Below are 18,548 nucleotides of genomic sequence, written 5' to 3'. Positions count from 1 at the left end.
ATTCCTAGTACCCACATGGCAGCTCATGCTTGTTTTATAACTCCAGTTTCAGGAGACCATAGCAAAACACCAATGCACATAAAATTAAAAAAAAAAAAAAAAACCTCTTTTTGGAAATACAGCTTTCCATGTTAACTAGATTACAACTTAGTAGCTATTTAATGTGAAGCCACATTCTGTCTTCTGAACCCCTGTACAAATTTTTAACACTAATTCAATTTTTTTTCCTGTTGTCCTTGGCACAAACCATTTTGCATTTGTCTCTAGGAATTTTATTATCCCATCAACTTATCCATGTTAGAGATGGGTGTTGGGATATTTCCCCCTCCTTTGGATAGTGTTTATATGTTGTTTACCCATCCATCTCCATAATACTTGGACTGCTTTTAGTCTTTAGCTGTTGTAATGCTGCCATGAACTGAGTCCCTGTGTGCTCACTAGTAGCAAATGAGGTGGCCAATACTGATACTATTTTTTTTTCCTTTGGGTGGGCAAGGAAGTACAATAGCAACAGCCTAATGCTTATAAAGTGGATCTCTCTGTGACTTGCATTTCCTTAATGACAGTGATATTGGGCATCATTTTCCTGTGCTTCATGGCCACCTGTGTCTCTCCTCTGTCTATTCAAGTCCTTTATATTTTAATGAGGTTTCATTGCTGTTGTGTTAAGGTTTGATTATTAATCACTTTTTTCCCAAATGAGTAAGTATTTTCTCTCTCTTTTTTTTTTTTTTTTAAAGTTTCCATTTCATTCTGAATAGTCATTTTCTTAGGTGCTTTCTCTTTGGATCCTCTACAGGAGCCCACAATTCAATGCACATGATCTTGAAACCTGTGATTACATAGTATGTATGTTCTGGGTATAAATATACCCAACATCCCACAACTCATTTGGGCAAGCAACATCATTTACCTGCCATGAATATCTCAACCTTGTTACAGTGCTGAACACACAAGAATTCTGCAGTAGTTTCAAAAATAGGTCAGGCATGGTGGTGCAGGCTTTTAATCCATCCCAACACGGGAGGCAGAGGCAAGGGAATCTCTTAAGTTCTAGGCCAGCCTGGTCTACAAAACAACTTCCGGGGCAGCCAGAACTACAGAGAAAACAAATCTCAAAAACAGTCACTTATAAAATTGTAACCTAGGTGGTGATTCATGTCTGTGATCCCAGTACTCTGAAGCTGAGGCAGGAAGATTACAAAAAGTCAAGCCCAGCCTGGTTGAGGGAAAACTTACCAAGAAAAATGAATTACAACCTGTATTATCCAGGAGTCACATACTGGTTGTTTCCTGAATTATCAAACACTGAAACCCTGGTGATACTCTGAAAACTAAAGTGTCTTTACACAAGTAAACCACTATTGTGTAAAAGCACTTTTTAAATCTATAACCAAGGAAGACAAAATATACTCGGAAGAGGAGGCTACTGAATAAAGGAAAGACTGGGTAAAAGAGAACCAAGAGTACTTCCATTTTATAGCAGGAGAGTCAGAAAAGCCTCTTTTGACCCAACACACACACACACACACACACACACACAGGTGAACCAAGTGCTAAAGGCATTACTGGGTATAGGATTGGCATAAAAGTCAGAGACAAAAGCAAACAAAACTCCAAAGGCACTGTAGTAGGCCCAGGTCAGAGGACTGTGTGGCCAAAAATGTAAGTGGAGTCACGGTGCTTTTAACATCAGCTTTTTTGTTTTTCCAAGTATTTCACTTGTAGCTTCTGATTCAAAACAATGAAACAATTTATCAAAGTTTATAAACAATAAAGCATGGAGAGGACTATCAATTACAGTAGTGCATCAAAGATGACAGAATACATCTAAGCAAGTTTCCAATATTTTATTTTATTACTCATACAGTATGAAGTTCTCTAAAGATTTCACAACATGATGTGTATCATGCAGAAGAAAATTTAAAACATTCAACATAAACCATGCCCTCCCCACCTCCCTCACACAAACTAAAAAAAGAAAACCCCCATTCCCCAGTAAGGAAATAGTTCGCACTATTTTTTTCCCACAACGCCAGCCAAGATATGCACAAGCAAGAGATATAGAAAGCATTTGCTAAAATATTTGTAACAAATAATTATGTACAAAAAAATTCACAAAAGACTAGTTCCCTCTTGAAGCAGAGCACATGGCAGTTGACACTGGAACAGATCAAGCCACTGGCTGGGATTGTAAGCCACGTACTGACCCAGAGGAAGAAAAGTACTTACATGTAGTGGAGATTTTCATTTTGAATATTAACATTTCCAAAGTTTGGCAACATCATCTTTTAAAATTATGCAAATTATGTAAACAAGAGGTACATTTTAAATTGATCTACATGCAAAACTCCATGTCATGCAAAGACACCAAGCACCGGGATTTTTCTCTCACAGACAGAGCCCATGGTGTGCAGCACTCAGTTGAAGGAACAGCGGTGGCAGGCAGGTGTGCTCAATTTAATATTCTTTTACCCTGATTCAACCCACCCTTTACCATTCGTGATTACAAAACCAATTTTAATAGAAAAACTACATAGGGGAGACTATCATATAAAACTAACCAGAATGTTTTACTTCCAGCCAATAGTACCTTCGCAGAAAAGGGAAGGGATAATGTCAAATAGTAGAACATGACATACTTTTATGTCACACAAATTTATTAAGTCATTATCCTTATCACTAACCACGTGGGCAAAACAACAAGAATCCATCATGTGCTATCTTGCCTTCTGGCAAAGAAACTTGAAAAGTATAAATATAAACAAAATTGCTCTCCTATGCATATAGATTAGCAAGATTTTCCCATTTTTTTTTTAATCACAAACAGGATTTTACATAAATATGTGCTCATTATAGTTTTTTAGATTACCTGATACGTCTTTTGAAATGCAGAAGGGAAATCCATGGTTCACACACAGTCATAACAAAGTACTTAATTGTGTGTAATGAATCAAGGATATTCTAAGTCATTACATGACTACTTTGGGTTTTCTTCACTAAATAATTTATTTAAAAAGTCATGACTGCCTCAGAAAACTCCTGTTATAAAATCACAATTGCTAATTACATTTACTCAGGGACACTTAATAAAAATAACAGTGACTATAAAGTATCAGCCTGAAGCAGCCATAGCATATGCAGTTCTTCTATGGACACAAGAACCCACTCTTGGCAACAGCACTGAACTAGACCTCCAACGATATGGATTAAACGCCGCTCAGCAATAAGACACAGTCCCTGGAATATATTCAGAGATATAAATAAAGTTACAGACTTGTTACAAAAATGTAATTCAGGTAAATAATAGGGCATTAACAAATGCTTTATCAATCTCTCAAAGGAGAAAGCACAGAGAAAGGAAATAGCTGGCCTAATACCTGGCGCAAATTGTACAATCTTCTATCTACATATAAAACTGTGTGAAATAAAAGTAAGGATGTTTTATGTTCTGCTTGGCACTTTTTGTACTCTAACATTTTGTTTCTGAATCAAGTATATTAAATTAAAGCCAACCTACTAAATATATAGAAAGCTACATATATCTATATATAAATATTTACATATGTATATATAGATACTTTCTTGTTATAAAAGATGAAGAAAAATAAATTAAAAAGCCAACCCCTTCCCTTTCTCCACCATACTGATATGCTCTTTTCCTGTTGCTGTCCTTCAAACCTTAAAGTGCTACACGGAGTTATTGAGAGAGTAGGAGTTCAATAACACTTAGTTGGCTTCATGAGGCTCATGTTGGAAAATGTGGCTTCACAGAGAAAAATACTTCCATTTAAATACACAGAGAGCATTGCTGGACGTCTTGAGCAGATCTTCAGAGATGGAGAAGAAAGCAAAAGTGTTGGGTGGTATTCTTCAGAGAGTCACACATCTACCACCATCTTTTTGTGGATATCTAGGCCACCTACAACCTGCAACAGACAAAAACAAGTTTTTAATAAGGAAATTATCTATCTGTCCTGGTTTTTTTTTTTTTTTTTTTTTTTTGTCAACTCGGATTTGAGTCATCTAGAAAGAGGAAGCTTCACTGAGAAAATGCCTCCATCAGACTGCCTATTGACTGGCAAGTCTGTGGGACATTCTTGATTAATGATTGACGGGGGGGGGGGGGACACGACTGGCCCATTGTGAATGGAGCTATCCATCCCTAGGCAGGTAGGTGCAGGTCACAAATGCTGGCTTATTATTTAGGTGCTGGGATCTGAATGGAAACCCTCATGCTTTACCCAGTCTTTTTGACTTATTTTATAGCACAGCACCCGCTAGCAGTTTCAGAGTAAAGATGGACCCAAATGTATCTTTACTGTTTTGGTTTAAGCCATATTCTTCACCCATAAAACAACGCTATCCAGTTTTCTCTAATTCTGAGAAATACAATGTCATTGTGACCATGACTCTTTGTACGAAGGCCCTCAATGATGCCTCTGCCCTACTAGCCTAGGTCTTGTTACTCTGCAGACTGATTTCCATGCTCTACTGCTTTAACTTAGTATGCTATTACTCACTGAATCACATCAGGAAATGTGTGACCTTTGATTATGATGGTTCCACTTTTTTTTTCCTGTTTCTTTCTGGGACTGCTAGCACTCTTAAGGATTTCCATAATCTTGTACATATTACAAGGTTTCTTGTTTCCAGGATTCAATGTATCACTGAGGTCTGATTTCTATTTTGTTCTTTAACAGTGTTCTTGTGGGGTTTAGTGGCCATTATTCCAAACAATTTGTATAGGTTTGTATTCATTTCTGTGTTCCATGGTAGAGGTTTCTTCCCATGTTCGAGACTCTTAAGCCTCTGTGTATATGAGGCTGACAACTGAGAAAACCAGGTGACAGGGTCAGGCCCATTTCTTTCATGGATAAGACATATCCTGTCCACTTCCTACCCCCACTACTCCTTCCTACCATCTGCCTGGAGATCTGACAGTAGGTGTCAGGGAAGGTTCCAGAAGACTGTAACATGGTAATGTGCAATCATGCTTATCTTCACTTGAGTACAAGCAACAAAGATGCTATTGAAGAGAAGAGCTCTGCCCAACTGAGGGTTCCCTGCTCCTCAGAAGCAACTATCTACAAGACTGCTACCCCAGACCAGCTCAGAGGCTGATACATCTGGTACGGTGGGTCAGGCTCCACTTCAATGTGAAAGATCTGGTCAGTTTTAGAGGTTTGAAAGATGCAAGATGGGGAAACTGTAGCATAGCAAACTTTGAGTCCCCGCTGAGACCTTGGGAAATTATTGCCTAAAGGTGAATCCTAGATTTCAATAGACAGCCCAGAATGTTAGGCCAGGACTGTGAAGTTCTGTCAAGGAGAGCTGTAGGGGTGGCATGAGGGTGGTTCAAGAGAAGGGCTATGTGTGCTGCACATAGACAGTACTATCTCTGGGAAGATGGGCCTGGGCTGTCTAAGAAAAGGAGCTGAAAAGAAGGGTGAAGAAAGATAAAAAACAATGTGTCCTCCCCCCACCACAGTCTCAGCTTCAGACCCTGCCTTGGCTTCTGTGCTCCTCATACAAACTAACAACACCCAAGAAAGAATCTCGACTAAGGCTACCCCTTCATCACACTGGCTGGCCTGTGGGGTGTGTTCTTGATTCCCATTGATGCCGGAGGGCCCGCACACTGTGCGGCAGTGCCACCCCCACCCGCTGCATCAGGGGGTTCTGGTTGTGTAGGAAAGCAAGCTGAGCAAGTCCCAGGGAACACCAGGGAACACCAGGGAACAGTGCTCTTCCATGGTCTCTGTTGGAGTTCCTGCCCTGGATTCCTTTAATGATGGGCTACAGTGTGGAAGTATGAGGTAAATAAGTCCTTTCTTGTTCTACCTGGTTCTGTTTGGTATCTTATCACAGGATACACAAACTAAATCTAGACCTGCTTCTGTCAGTGATTAACTGTAACTTTTCCTCCCCTAAGCTGCCTTTGATCAACAACAGGAAGCAAGCTAGAAGACTGCTCCAGCTGTAAGAGGGTGGTAAGCTCTGGTCCTTACAGAAGCCCTCTACAAAGGATCCCCTCATTAAGGCCGACAGTGTCCTAGTCACCCAGCCTTGTCTGTCTTTCCTTCTGACTTGTAATGTCACAGTAACTTTAAAATGATGTTTTTGGGTGTTAAGCTGGTAACTGGTGAAGCTATGCTGTTAGCCTGAATGAAGATGGGCTTCTGGGCGTGCCTCTGGGAGACTACCCTGATAGCACTAGTAGAGTGAGAAGACTGACCCCATGGTGGAGAGCCCTTCTCTGGCTTGGATCCTAGCCTGTAAGGGCAAAGAGGAAGTGAGCAGAAGCTGCATCATCATCCTCTTCCGATCTGTGGTGACATGTGACCAGGTACTCTGACACCACGCTGCTCTACCTCCCCCACCATGGCAGACTTGAACTATGAGCCAGAATAAATCCCACTCTTTGCTTATTTCTGTTAGACTTTGACTCCAACAAAATAAGGCCATATGCATATATTACACAGTATTTTAAGTCACGGGTGTGCCTCTCACTTTTAGTAAACTTAGCTTTAAGCACAAAATATTTTATTACATTTTAGACTGTATTGGTTATTTATTCTTTTAAAATCAATATGACACAAGCTAGAGTCATCAAGGGAAAAGGAACCTCAACTGGGCAAGACTGTGGCGTTTCCTTGACTGATAAGTGATATGAAAGATATGTGGGTTGCACAACTATCAAACTGGCTTGTCGTTGAATAGTTTAATTTTGTCTCTGTCTTTGTGTATGTGTCCGTCCCTCCCCGGGAAGGTGAAAGGAGAGATTGAGAGGATCAGTTCTCCCCTCCCAACAAATAGGTCACCAAGAGATCAGGTTAGCAACAGGCCTGTTAGCCAGCATCTTTAACCACTGAGCCACTGATACATTCCTTTGGGATTTAAATTTAAAACTGGAGTGGAAGACCTTCCTAGGTAAGTATCTACCAGTGACTAACAAAGTTTTCAAAAATGTATTTCTTTGCCTCTTCTATATTCTCTACCTTTAGTTTGTAATTAAAAACATTTTGTGCTAGGGACAGTGGTAGAGAAAACAAGCCGCAGGAAAGCTAAGTGGCACCAAATCCCTGGATCCAGTAACAAAAGGTTCTGCCTCGAGTTAAGTTTCTTATAACTCGAAGTCACTGTGAGACTCCACTCCACACAGAGCCTTTGTGCCAGAACAGAAGTGCTCATTCATCAACCGCTTGGAAGAGAAGGGCATAAGCCACTGGGCAAAGTTGAGGATGTACAGAGTTCTTTCCCCATCTCTATGGTCCTCAAGACAGTTTCTGGTGTTGCTAGCTAAAATTCATGAACAAGGGACTGTTTTTCAACTTTAAATATGTAATCAATTTTCTTCTCTTTAAATATGTAATCAAATTTTATTTTATGTTCATTAGTGTTCAGCCTGCATGTATGGCTGTCAGAAGCCCTAGAACTGGAGTTACAGTCAGGAGTAAGCTACCATGTGGGTGCTGGGAATTGAATCTGGGTCCTCTGGAAGCTCAGCCAGTGCTCGTAACTGCTGAGTCATCTCTCCAGTCCCATCACCAAAGCATTTTCAAACATGTTTTTGTTGTGGTTACTTACAATACTGGGTAGGTACTTACTTGGGGTCACATGCATGGTGACAGGCACGTGCTCCCCAATTGACTTTATTCTCAGCTCAATGGGTTACTTTTATAGAAACCTTAAAAATAGATCCCACTTACAATTTCTAGGGGCTATCAATAAGTTACTGGCAGCATAGGAAGAATGCTATGTTGGTATAAAAAGCTTTCATGCAAGCATGAGGGCCTGTGTTATAGTCCACATAAAAAAGCTGGAGGTGGTAGCATGCATTTGGTGTTTTGGATCTTGGGGGGGGGGGTTGCAGAGGGGTGGAGGGTAGAGTCCAATATATGGTTTCGTTGTATAGCCCTGCCTGTTCTGGAAATTGCTCTGTGGACCAGGATGGACTCAAACTCACAGAGATCAACCCGCCTCTGCCTCCCAAGCACTGAGATTAAAGGCTGGTGCCACCACTGCCAGGCTGGTAGCATGCATTTGTAATACCAGCACTGTGGGAAGACAGGAGGTCCCTGGGGCTTGCTGGCCAGCTAGCCTAGCAGAAATAGTGAGCTTCAGTTTCAGTGGGAGGAGTCCTAAAGATAAGGTCAATGTACAACGCCGACACTTGGCACTGACCTCCAGCCTCCATGCATATACATCTACCCACAGCACTACCATTCCTGTAGTATTTTATCAGAGACAGTTTATGAATACTAATTCTTGACAATAGTATCTCTTAATTAGCTGTTAAAACAGCATATTCCGAAACTTGAATGTGAGGCAACCACACAAAACAGAATTTCAAATCAAAATATGCTTACAAAATTGTCTAGTAAACTGTCCTTAAAAGGCTTTAAAACATACTTAACAGAAGAATCAGCCTTTTCACTTACAGCGCAGAATTCCTCAAAGGATATTCTTCCATCTCCATCCTTATCTGCATTTATTATGGTTTTGTCTACAATCTGCTGTAACTGTGTATCTTTCAGATTGTTCCCCACCATCATCTTCAACACCTGGAAGAGCTCCCCATTGGAAATATAGCCATCTTTATCCATGTCATAGATACGGAAAGCAACTAAAAAAAGGGAGGGGGGAGTGTCAGTGCAATTAAAGCAAACACAAATACTTTAAATGAAAAGCAATATTACCAAATATCTAGAACTGACTATGAAGGTAACATTTTAAAAACACAGCTACATACACAGGTTGACTTAGCATTAACTGAGTAGAGTGTAGCTACCCAGATAAAATAACCAATACAACCTACAGCAGGTGATATGCATGTTCTCAGCTATACCACTAAAACCAGCACATTACTCCAATACACTAGCTGCAAGCATCACAAGTGCTCTTCTTCAGAATGTAAAACTCCTATGACTAAGAAATGAGACTTCAAATATCTTTAGAGGTCTAAAAGGCAAGAGTGGTAGTTTAAGGGAAAATACTTACACCTCAACTTCTGCTCCTTATCGCCTTTGACACTGAATTGAGAGACTCCTTCAATGAATTCTAAATAAAAATGAAAAAAAGTGTACAAACCACAACTTTAATTGTTTTTATAAAGAAAAGCATCATTCAAATTCTTCTATAACACATTAAAAAAATGCTAAACAGAAACCCTGTCTTCAAAAACCAAAACAAGAAAACAGTAGTGCCAAAAATCAGCAACAATTGTAAAGCCTCCAAACACGAGATTTCATTTTATTCATTTGAACTTTTAACTTTTGAGTTCAAGGTTAATCAATCTGAAGGCCCATGAGCCACTGACACTCTAAAATACTCCTTAAGGATATTTATTTAGACAGTTTTCTTCAGACCATGACAAGGAAAAGATTGTACAATATTTTAGCAAAACAAAACGCACTTGGGTTTCCATCCCAAAACATGTAAATTCACTGTTAGAAAGTTCTAGAAAAATAACTTACTATCTGGTAAACAATGATTCATAGGCAAACAAAACAAGAACACTGAAAATTCTAGTTAAATGTGTATTTAAAAGTGAAAGACCAAATGTAAAATGACACCAGTCCATCAATATAAGTGCACAAAAGATTTCTTGGTGTCGGGATGAAATAAAGAAGGCATGGGCAACTAAAACTGAGCAGTTCAGGTCTCATTTTTTAAAAAGAAGGCAAGGAAAAAGAAAAATTTTAATATTGTTAAGTTGTCCTTAGTGAACATGACTTTCTTAAAACAGAGGAAGTACCAAATGTCCCTTTTTGTGGCAGATTAGACTCTGCCACAAAGTAAAAGGATAATTAAACCTATGTAACAGATTTTCAAGTTTTAGCATAAACTTTAATTATAAAATCACCAAAACTAGAGATTCTTGAAAAATAAAAAAAACAACAACAAAAACAAATCTAGTTTCATTCTTATGTAGGATGCACTAAGACTAACTTTAAAAACAAAATGGCCTTCATTACCTTTGAAGTCTACTTCTCCGTTCCCATCAGTGTCGAATATGTCTATTACCCGTTGTACTAAAGGGTTCTGTTGTAACTCAGGCAGAGACATGAACTCTTCCACACTCAAAGAACCAGAATTGTCCAAATCAAGCTTCTTGAACCTCTTTCCTAGCCTTTTGATTTCATCAGCATCAACTAAAAGCAAACCAAAAAGGAGTAAGATTTTAACTTCCAATTTGATCTAAGAATCTGTAAGCACAACAAATGTTTTCACTTGGTTCCATTTCTGTTTGCTCCTGCTATAACCTAATGGTTGCTAGGCAGCCAGCTATCCCAGGGTGACAATGCTTTCCCAAGCTGACCATGGAGGTATGTGATATAGGCTGAATCTATTTCTGCTCTGTACCATGGCACCTTTATTTTCATTTAAAAAGTATAATTTATGTTTAATAACTCATGATTAAAAATTCCAAAGTTTCCCACCCATTTTACCCAGCAACATCCAGTTCCTTTTGGGGGAGTTTATGTGGGTTTCTTGAATATTCTTTCAGGGTTTTAAATACTCTCCAAGTATGAGCAACTACGATATTGCTTTTACTTCTCTCATCAAAACTCAATTTTCAGTACTTCTAAAGAAAAGCAGAAGGTAGAGAGATGGTCCAATACTTAAAAGCACTGGCTGCTAGCACTTCCTGAGGACCCAGGTTCAATTACCAGTCCCCACACAGCAGTTCACAAGCCATCTGTAACTCCAGTTCTAGGATCTGATGCCCTGTGCTGGTCTCTGTGAGTTGCAGGAACTTAAGTGGTGCATACACATCCATGTATCCAAAACATGCATACACATAAAATTTAGAAAAGAAAAGCAGATGTCAAAGTGCCTTCTAAATATCTATGTTTATGACATATATACATGATAGTCATTTAAATGTACATTTAAAATATAAAAACATTAAAATGGATACCTCAAAAATTATCTGTGGTACTAAAGTGAAGACCACATAGTCACAGAATGGCACTGTTGTTCATCACAGTTCAAAAGGGGGAGAGGAATGTCTGTAAAACGTAACTTTATGGATTTATGGAGATTTCCCCCAGTAGGGATCCTTTAAGACTTACAGATGGGATAAAATACCAACCAACTCATAGGAATGTACACAATACATCAAATCTAGCAGACATCACAGATTAGCCTCATCTAATATACAGACATCGACAACTGAGCAAAACCACTTAACTCTCCCAGCCTGTTTTGTGATAAAGCGTGGAACATATTAAATTATGTTAAGGCCCCTGCAAAGAAGCACATTGCAGAACATAGTGTTCACCATGGGAGCTGGGAGTTCAAGCTCATTGCATTGCCCAGCATTCTTCAGAGGAGAGAATGAGAATGTGTGTGTGTGTGTGTGTGTGTGTGTGTGTGTGTGTGTGTGTGTGTGTGTGTGTGTGTGAATCAATCTATCTTACTTGTCCAGGAAGACCAAAACTCATTTCAAAAGTGTGGCATCTGCCCCTAATTACCTAGTATAAAGCAGACTTGGAAGGGTGGAGGGACAAAAAAAGAAAAAAGTGTTTGAAGTCAAGATCAGAGAACACAAACTTCAAAAAAAAAGGAAACGTAGAACTTAGTGCACTGCTCAAGGGAGTGAGTGTGGCTGCCATCCCCGAGGCACTGCCTCCCACTGTCTGCAGTGGACAAGATGTGCTGGAAGGTAAAACATCAGGGGTTCACTTTTTGAAATGCCAATATTTTTACCAATCTACCATTCACGAAGACAGCTCCAGAACAGTTCAAACTCATCCTGTTCCCACCACTCAGTGTTTGGCAGTCACAGATCAGTCCTTTGCCTAAGTACTGAGGCATACACTCCCACATCTGACACTTTTCACCAGATTCCACACCTCTTTTTAAAAAGTTAAGAAAAAACGTCTTCAATCTTTTATGTTTTTCACTGTTTTCAACAAACTGTAAGCATGTGTTTTTCCACTTCTTTGAAGGACAGCTGGAAGAGATTATCTTTTCCTTCAAAACAGCAGGATTTTTTTCTGAGGGAAAGCCTCATGATGTAGCCTTGGCTGGCCTGGAACTTGCTATGCAGACGAGGCTACTGCAGAGCTCAGAGTTCTGCCTAGCTCTGCCTCCTGAGTACAGGTCATCTTTTCTTTACAGCCAAATAAGCTTATCCATTAAATTTAAACTATGTGAACTCTTGAAATGGCCTAAAGAAATGCCACACATATGCTGAAGAGTTCTTCAAAGGAATTAATCACAATTTCATGATTATGTACTTTCAGTATATTCCGAACACAGTCTAAATTATCTTAGGCCTTGGTTTCCTTAAAAACTTTAACCTTTTACCTCTGTACCTGACCTAACACCCTACTGACCATTAGGCTTGGGGTTCACTAACTTAGCAGACCACTGGTTTCCAGGGACCCAAAAGCGAAGAATGTCAGTGGATTGCATCTGAACCTACAGCAAAGGTTTCTCACTTCACTATAACCCACCTATCACATATTCTCATCAACACATTTCTTTAAATACATTAGTTGTATCTGTAACTTCCGCTTATTCTGCAGCCATCAAGAAAGAACTTAATGGTGACTGTGTTATTCAGTATAAACCCACTTCTCTGTTCCTGAACTATAGCCAGTTGTATTTGTGTAGAGATTAAGCTATATTCCCACTGGAGTCAGAGCTGTGATTTACATTGAGTGTTTCTGTAGTCCCACAGTGACTCAAAAGATCATCTACTTTCGCAAAGAGTCACTCACTAGTCAGCCCCTAGTACCATGCATGCACCCAGCGCTCTGCCGCTTTCCCAGGTAAACTAGGGTTCTTCCTGTGGCCCGGATGCCCTCTGTGGTCAACAGTCTGGCATGTTATTCTAAACAGGTTGTTAGCTGACCCTCATTTTAGGGTGTTAGTCACAGGGTGTCATCTTCCTGTCTTTTCTCCTACCACTCTTCTAGCTTAGCATTTGTTTGTCTCTTTTGCTTCCTGTGACCTGGCAACTTCTAATATAGAAATTTTCTGAGCAACTGGCATAGAAACATAAGGAGAAAGATATTATTCCAGTCCTACAGGGTGCAAATGTCAAGGGGAACTTCCTAGGACATTCAATGGCCTCAAAGTGAAGCCCTGAGGCAGCATACTTCCTACCTAAATTGAAAACAACATCCATGTGTGCCAGGAAGATACACTTAAGGGTAATCTTATAGATATTGGGCTGCTTCTTGACATCCCAACATTATGAGATAAAACTTCTGGTATACCGTGGGAAGAACTAAATACTTCAGGGTGAGAGCAAAGAAATCACTCTTGTTAGCAGCACAGAAATATAATCCAAATAATCCCATCAGCTCACATGAACAGCTGTAATTTTTTATGAAATAAGGAGGGGGAGTCTAAAATAGGAAACCAAACTTCAGTAGAAGCAGCATTTGCTGGGAGGGAAAGCTAATTAGTAGCTGACTTTATTATATTTTATAGTTATTGTGCCTGGGAAGTTGCAAGTATTTGGGGAAAAGGGGGATAGTTGATACCCCTGAGGGTCTATTCATTTATTTCTTATATACTACAAGTTCCTACTGTAGGCAACCAAAAGATGAAAAATAGCTAATCTAATAGGAGTTTAAAAGCAACCCAAGAAATGAAGAAAGTACTAGTTTAAAAGAAACTCAAGTGTTTTAGAGAATGATCAAACTTGAGGAGGAAAGAAACCTTAAGAGCCCTGCTGGCACTGAAGTGGACCCCAGCTCAATGGGCCCCTCTTCTCTGCCCTCTGGCTTTGCCACATCACTCTTTCCTCCCTTCTTTAGGAATCCCCAAGAAGAGAAAATGTTCCGAATCAAAGAAGACACTAAGACATCCTCTGGGACAGATTAATGAAAGAGGAGATCTGATACAACCTCTATTGCCCTGGACAAAAACCTTGCTGGAAACTCCCTCAATTGGATCTGGACGCTTTAAGATCTGCTAAGGAATGTCAGGTTTCTCTGGCTTTCTTAATTAGAAATAAGAAATGTTCATTTGCTACCCAAGCCTGACATAAGAAAGATACCAGCCTAAGAGCACCACACCTCACCTTCTGATCTTATTCAGGTTAAGTTGCTCTCAGAGCCCACCAACTTTAAGATGATGATTGTGTACTGTGTTCTTAATTTCTTGATAGTTTATTCTCCTAATGCTGTTTATTTCACATAATCCCATTTATCTACTGGTCTGGCTGTCTCATGTGCTTGATTTGATGTTTGTGTGTTTATGTGTGAGACTACAATATAGCTTTTGCCTTGGTGTACTTGGTCATACTTTCTTTCACCTCACCTCCCTCCACTGCTTTTAAGAAACTGGGTTGTCCAATCCCATCCTAATCAAAGTACAGACACATAAGCTAATTTTCAAAATAATGTGGGACAAAAAAAAAATGCACAAGAGGGGCTTATGTAAGTAGCAACAAGGAAGTTTTTGGCTGGGCAAGATAACACATAGCAGGCAATCTTGATTTCACTTTTGTTAGAACATGGGCCTGCCCCTAAAAGACAGCAGTCACTTGTAGAAGGCCAAATCCTGCAGCCTGGGATCAGGCCACACCTCCCTGCAGCAAAAGCCCCCATTTAAGGTCCTAACCAGGACCTAGCTCCTCCAGGCTCTAATACTCCCCCCTCCTGCATCTCAGTTTGTCTCTCTCTTCTCCTCCCTCCTTTCTTCTCACTCTAAAGGTACTCTCTCCGTGTTTAAAAGGGAAGCTCTTTCTGTCCCTTAAGGCTCCAACATAATCAAATTTCCATTTATATTATACTATTTGTGTCAGGGTCTCCTTTTTCTTCATCCACTGTGGTTTTTGGAAGCAAATTTTGCTGCTCTTCCTTTAACATACTGAACAACTTTGTTTAGGGCCAAGGCTTCAACTTAAAAACTGTAGCATCTTGCCTGTCTCCTCTCTACTCCTTCCTGTCTTCCCTATGTTTAATTGTTGTCTGTGTATGCATGCCTTTGGGGGGTGGGGGTGGGGTCAGAGGTACGGAAGCCCTGGATCTGATTTAAAGGCAGTTGTGACTGCCTGGTTTGGATGCTGGGAATCAACTCTAGTCTTCCACAAGAGCTCTCAACTGCTAAGCTATCTCTCCAGCACAAACGAAGTGTCGTGGTCTTCTTATTTTCCTTTTTTGAGACAGATTTCCACTATATAGCACTAGCTGGCCTTTATCTCAAGAGATCCTTCTGCCTCTGCCTCCAAAACGCTGGGATTAAAGCTATAAAGCAGCACCGAGTGCTTACCTGAGAATGTTTAAGAGCCCTTAGCTAACTAACCATCACAGATCTACCTTTCAATTTTACTCTGTTCACAAACCTACTTCCACACCTTACCCTTAGAGCTCGTATTCGTAACACCCTTTTATGTTTGCAGCTCTGCCTCTTCATTCAACATTCCATGAAACTCCACTAGTTTTTACTCTACATTTCTCAATGTCTTAGCATGTTCTATTTCCCCCTGGAAACCTTCTGTTGCAAACTGAAAGAAAGCTGCTGCTGCTTTAGAGGGAGAAAATCCTATTAGAAATAATTACTCAGGACTGGGTGGGCACTCCTTTAATCCTAGCACTCAGGAGGCAGAGGCAGGCAGCTCTCTGAGTTCGAGGCCAGCCTGGTCTACAGAGTTAATTCCAGGGCAACCAAAGCTACAATGAGGAACCTTGTCTCAAAAAACAAAATGAAATTAAAATAAAGAAATAATTACTCCTACTTAGTACATTCCTGATAATTACATAATAACCACTGAATAATTTTATTGGGCAAATATTCAAATTCTTTGCAAAATCTGTTTTATTACATAAAATTTCACTGTGCCTATCATGTTCATTAGGAGCTAAATGACTAAACAGCATGGTATGAAGTCAATTTTCAAAACTTATTGAAGTTTTAACTAATTCTTTCATTAATTTTTCTAAATGTAAGCTACAATTCTCTCCTCATAAAATATTAATAGGTGCCAGTTATATAGTGGCGTACCTGGGAAGCAAAGGCTGGGATATCTTGGTGAGTCTAAGGTGAATTCGGTCTGCATAGTGAGTTCCAGGCTAGCCAAGGTTACATAGTGAGACCTTGCCTCAAAAAATTAATGGTCATCCTCTGAAGCTGGACATCTCCAGTAGATAGATGGGAGATTTATATAACATTTCAAGTACTCAGTTACAGATTTTCTACGGGAACTCCTGGAGACAAAGAGCTAAGGAGCCTGAACCAAATAATGTCATCAATTGGAAAAGGAATCCCTCAGCTTCACTGGCAAGGACCCCATCAGGAACTCACACCCACTTCTTGTGTTATAAAACTTCCGGTTTGGGCTGGCAGGATGCGTTAATGGTGGGTGTGCTTACAGCCAAGCTTAGGTTTGGTTGAGAACTGATTCTGGAGGTGTCCCTTGGACCTAACACATGTACAAACACATGAGCACACACACATGCTCATTAAGAACTAGAGTTCAGGGGCTGGGAGATGGTTGAGAGCACTCCCGGCTCTTGCAGAGAACCTGACTTCAGATTCCAGTACCCACATCCAGGTAGATAACAACTGCTTCTAATTCCAGATTCTGACCTCCCCAAACATTTGCACAGAGACATAGGCATAAACAGAATTAAAAATAAAATGGCTAGATGTTAGATATGTGTCATAAATTTAGAAAGCAAGAATTACTTATTTGGGCTTTTAGTGCTACCAGATTAAAATTCTGTAGCTACTTCAAAATTATCAAGTAACAGTCAAACAGATAAAGCCAGACATTGTCAGCCCCTCAAAAACTGGATATACTGGCAGATGATAGTAATTCCAATACCCAGATAGTCAAGGCAGGAGGATCTCAAGTTGAAGTTCAACTTTGGTTTCAGAGAAAGTTCAAGGCCAGTCTGATGAAACACACGAGACTCTGTTGTAAAAAAGTAAGCCAAGAATCGCTAAGCTAGATGTGGCGGCACACATCTATGAACAAGTGTCCATGAAAGGCTGACGCAAAGGAACTTAAACTCAAGGGCAATCTACACAGATGCAGGTCCGCAGGGTTATATAGCAAAACAAAAGTACAGGCTGGCTCCAGAACCCTGCAAAAAACCAAGGTTACACAAGAATTTAAACTGAGAAGAGTTGAACACCACGAAACCCAAGAAACAACTCATGGCAAGACAAGAGGATCAAATCCAACCGCAGAGTTACTTCTGCTGAGAACAGAAGAATGATCTGGAACCAAAGCTTCAAACTACCTTAACCTACCAATCCAATTCCAGAGATTACCCCCACCCTTTTCCTGAGAAGCACTCTTTCACATGAGAGACCTGGTCACCACTAGGCCTTAAAACAAGAATTACCAAGTCTTTCTTTTAGTTCTCTGATACTGAGTTCTCAGCCCACCACATGGACTCAGGTTCTTCATTCCTGATGCCAATGTTTCATATTTGGTGTTACTAATGTTTTCTCTTAGAGAGCACTTTATGTGCCAAAAGAAACTCACTGCACACACCATCAGTCTGTGTTCTTTCCTATAGTGGGGCCAGGGCCTTCCTTACTCCTCACCTAGCCAGGTCAGTCACTGCTCCATTCCCCTGGGAGTGCACAACTCACAAACACCTTCCCTCAAACTACTGTGCTCCCAGGGTTCTACTACAGACAACTCAAATGAGTTAGCTGACAGACCACAGGCTTTTGTTTTTCTAGACAGCTTCATTTCATATATTCTAGACTGGCCCCCAACTCATGACAATCCTCCTTCCTCAGCCTCCAAATGCCGAATTACAGATGTATGCCACCATACCTAGGTCTAGGGCATTGATTTTTAACGATAGAAGACAAAGGGGAAGGAAAGGGAGAGAAGGTGGGAGAAGAAAAGAGAAGTGTAGAGGGACTGCATTAAACTTTTAAAACACTTATAAGCCACACTATCAAATCAAGTATTGCCTAGCCTAAAAATCAGGATGCTACAAACTTAATGTTAAGCTTATGGATCCAGAATGGTGCAAAAACACAACAGTACAAATCACACCAGAATCCTCCAGTAAAAACAGAACAAGCCCCAGGTCATTTTACTTTCCAAACCTCACACAACCCTATCTGTAGCAGAAACGAAGGGCACTGAGAACTCTGGCTGCCAAAGACTCTGATACGTACTTGCTAATTTTAAAGTTTCTAAATACCATGGCATGGTCAGAATTACGCTAACCAATGCTGATAATGTAAACTGAAACTCTACTTTCCACATTAACAGACCTACTGTAACTGGCAAACAGCATACCAGTTATGGTGTTTACGAAAGGGATTACAAAAAAAAAAAAAAAAAACCAAACTACCAACGCCAAATGCAACTGAGGGAACAATGTTGTTCACACACAACAGAAATCACAATGAGAAGATTGGGAGAGCAGATGCATAAACAGTAGGGCAGATGGACTCACATAATGGAACTGTAATGTACAGAAACAGTATGAAGGGGCTGGAGAGATGGTTCAGAGGTTGAGAGCACTGACTGTTCTTCCAGAGATCCTGAATTCAACTCCCAGCAACGACACGGTGGCTCACAACCATCTGTAATGAGATCT

The 18,548-nt window shown here is 40.2% G+C and overlaps 1 protein-coding gene across 1 annotated transcript in view; it reads right to left on the bottom strand.

Moving 5' to 3' along the window:
* Positions 1-1,835: 1,835 nt before the first annotated feature.
* The window catches only part of Ppp3r1 (protein phosphatase 3 regulatory subunit B, alpha), a 41,029-nt gene continuing 24,316 nt past the window's right edge, over positions 1,836-18,548 (bottom strand). The window contains exons 3-6 of the mRNA XM_051200647.1: positions 9,981-10,157; positions 9,004-9,063; positions 8,445-8,629; positions 1,836-3,929 (exon numbers count right to left, since the gene is read on the bottom strand). Coding sequence (XP_051056604.1) covers positions 3,882-3,929; positions 8,445-8,629; positions 9,004-9,063; positions 9,981-10,157 — 470 coding nt within the window. The 3' untranslated portion in view covers positions 1,836-3,881. The remainder of the gene's footprint in view (positions 3,930-8,444; positions 8,630-9,003; positions 9,064-9,980; positions 10,158-18,548) is intronic.

This window comes from Phodopus roborovskii, unplaced genomic scaffold (assembly GCF_943737965.1).
Source record: "Phodopus roborovskii unplaced genomic scaffold, PHOROB, whole genome shotgun sequence".
NCBI lineage: Eukaryota > Metazoa > Chordata > Mammalia > Rodentia > Cricetidae > Phodopus > Phodopus roborovskii.
Note: the sequence above shows the minus strand (reverse complement) of the source record. Positions and strands in the feature narration are given on the sequence as shown.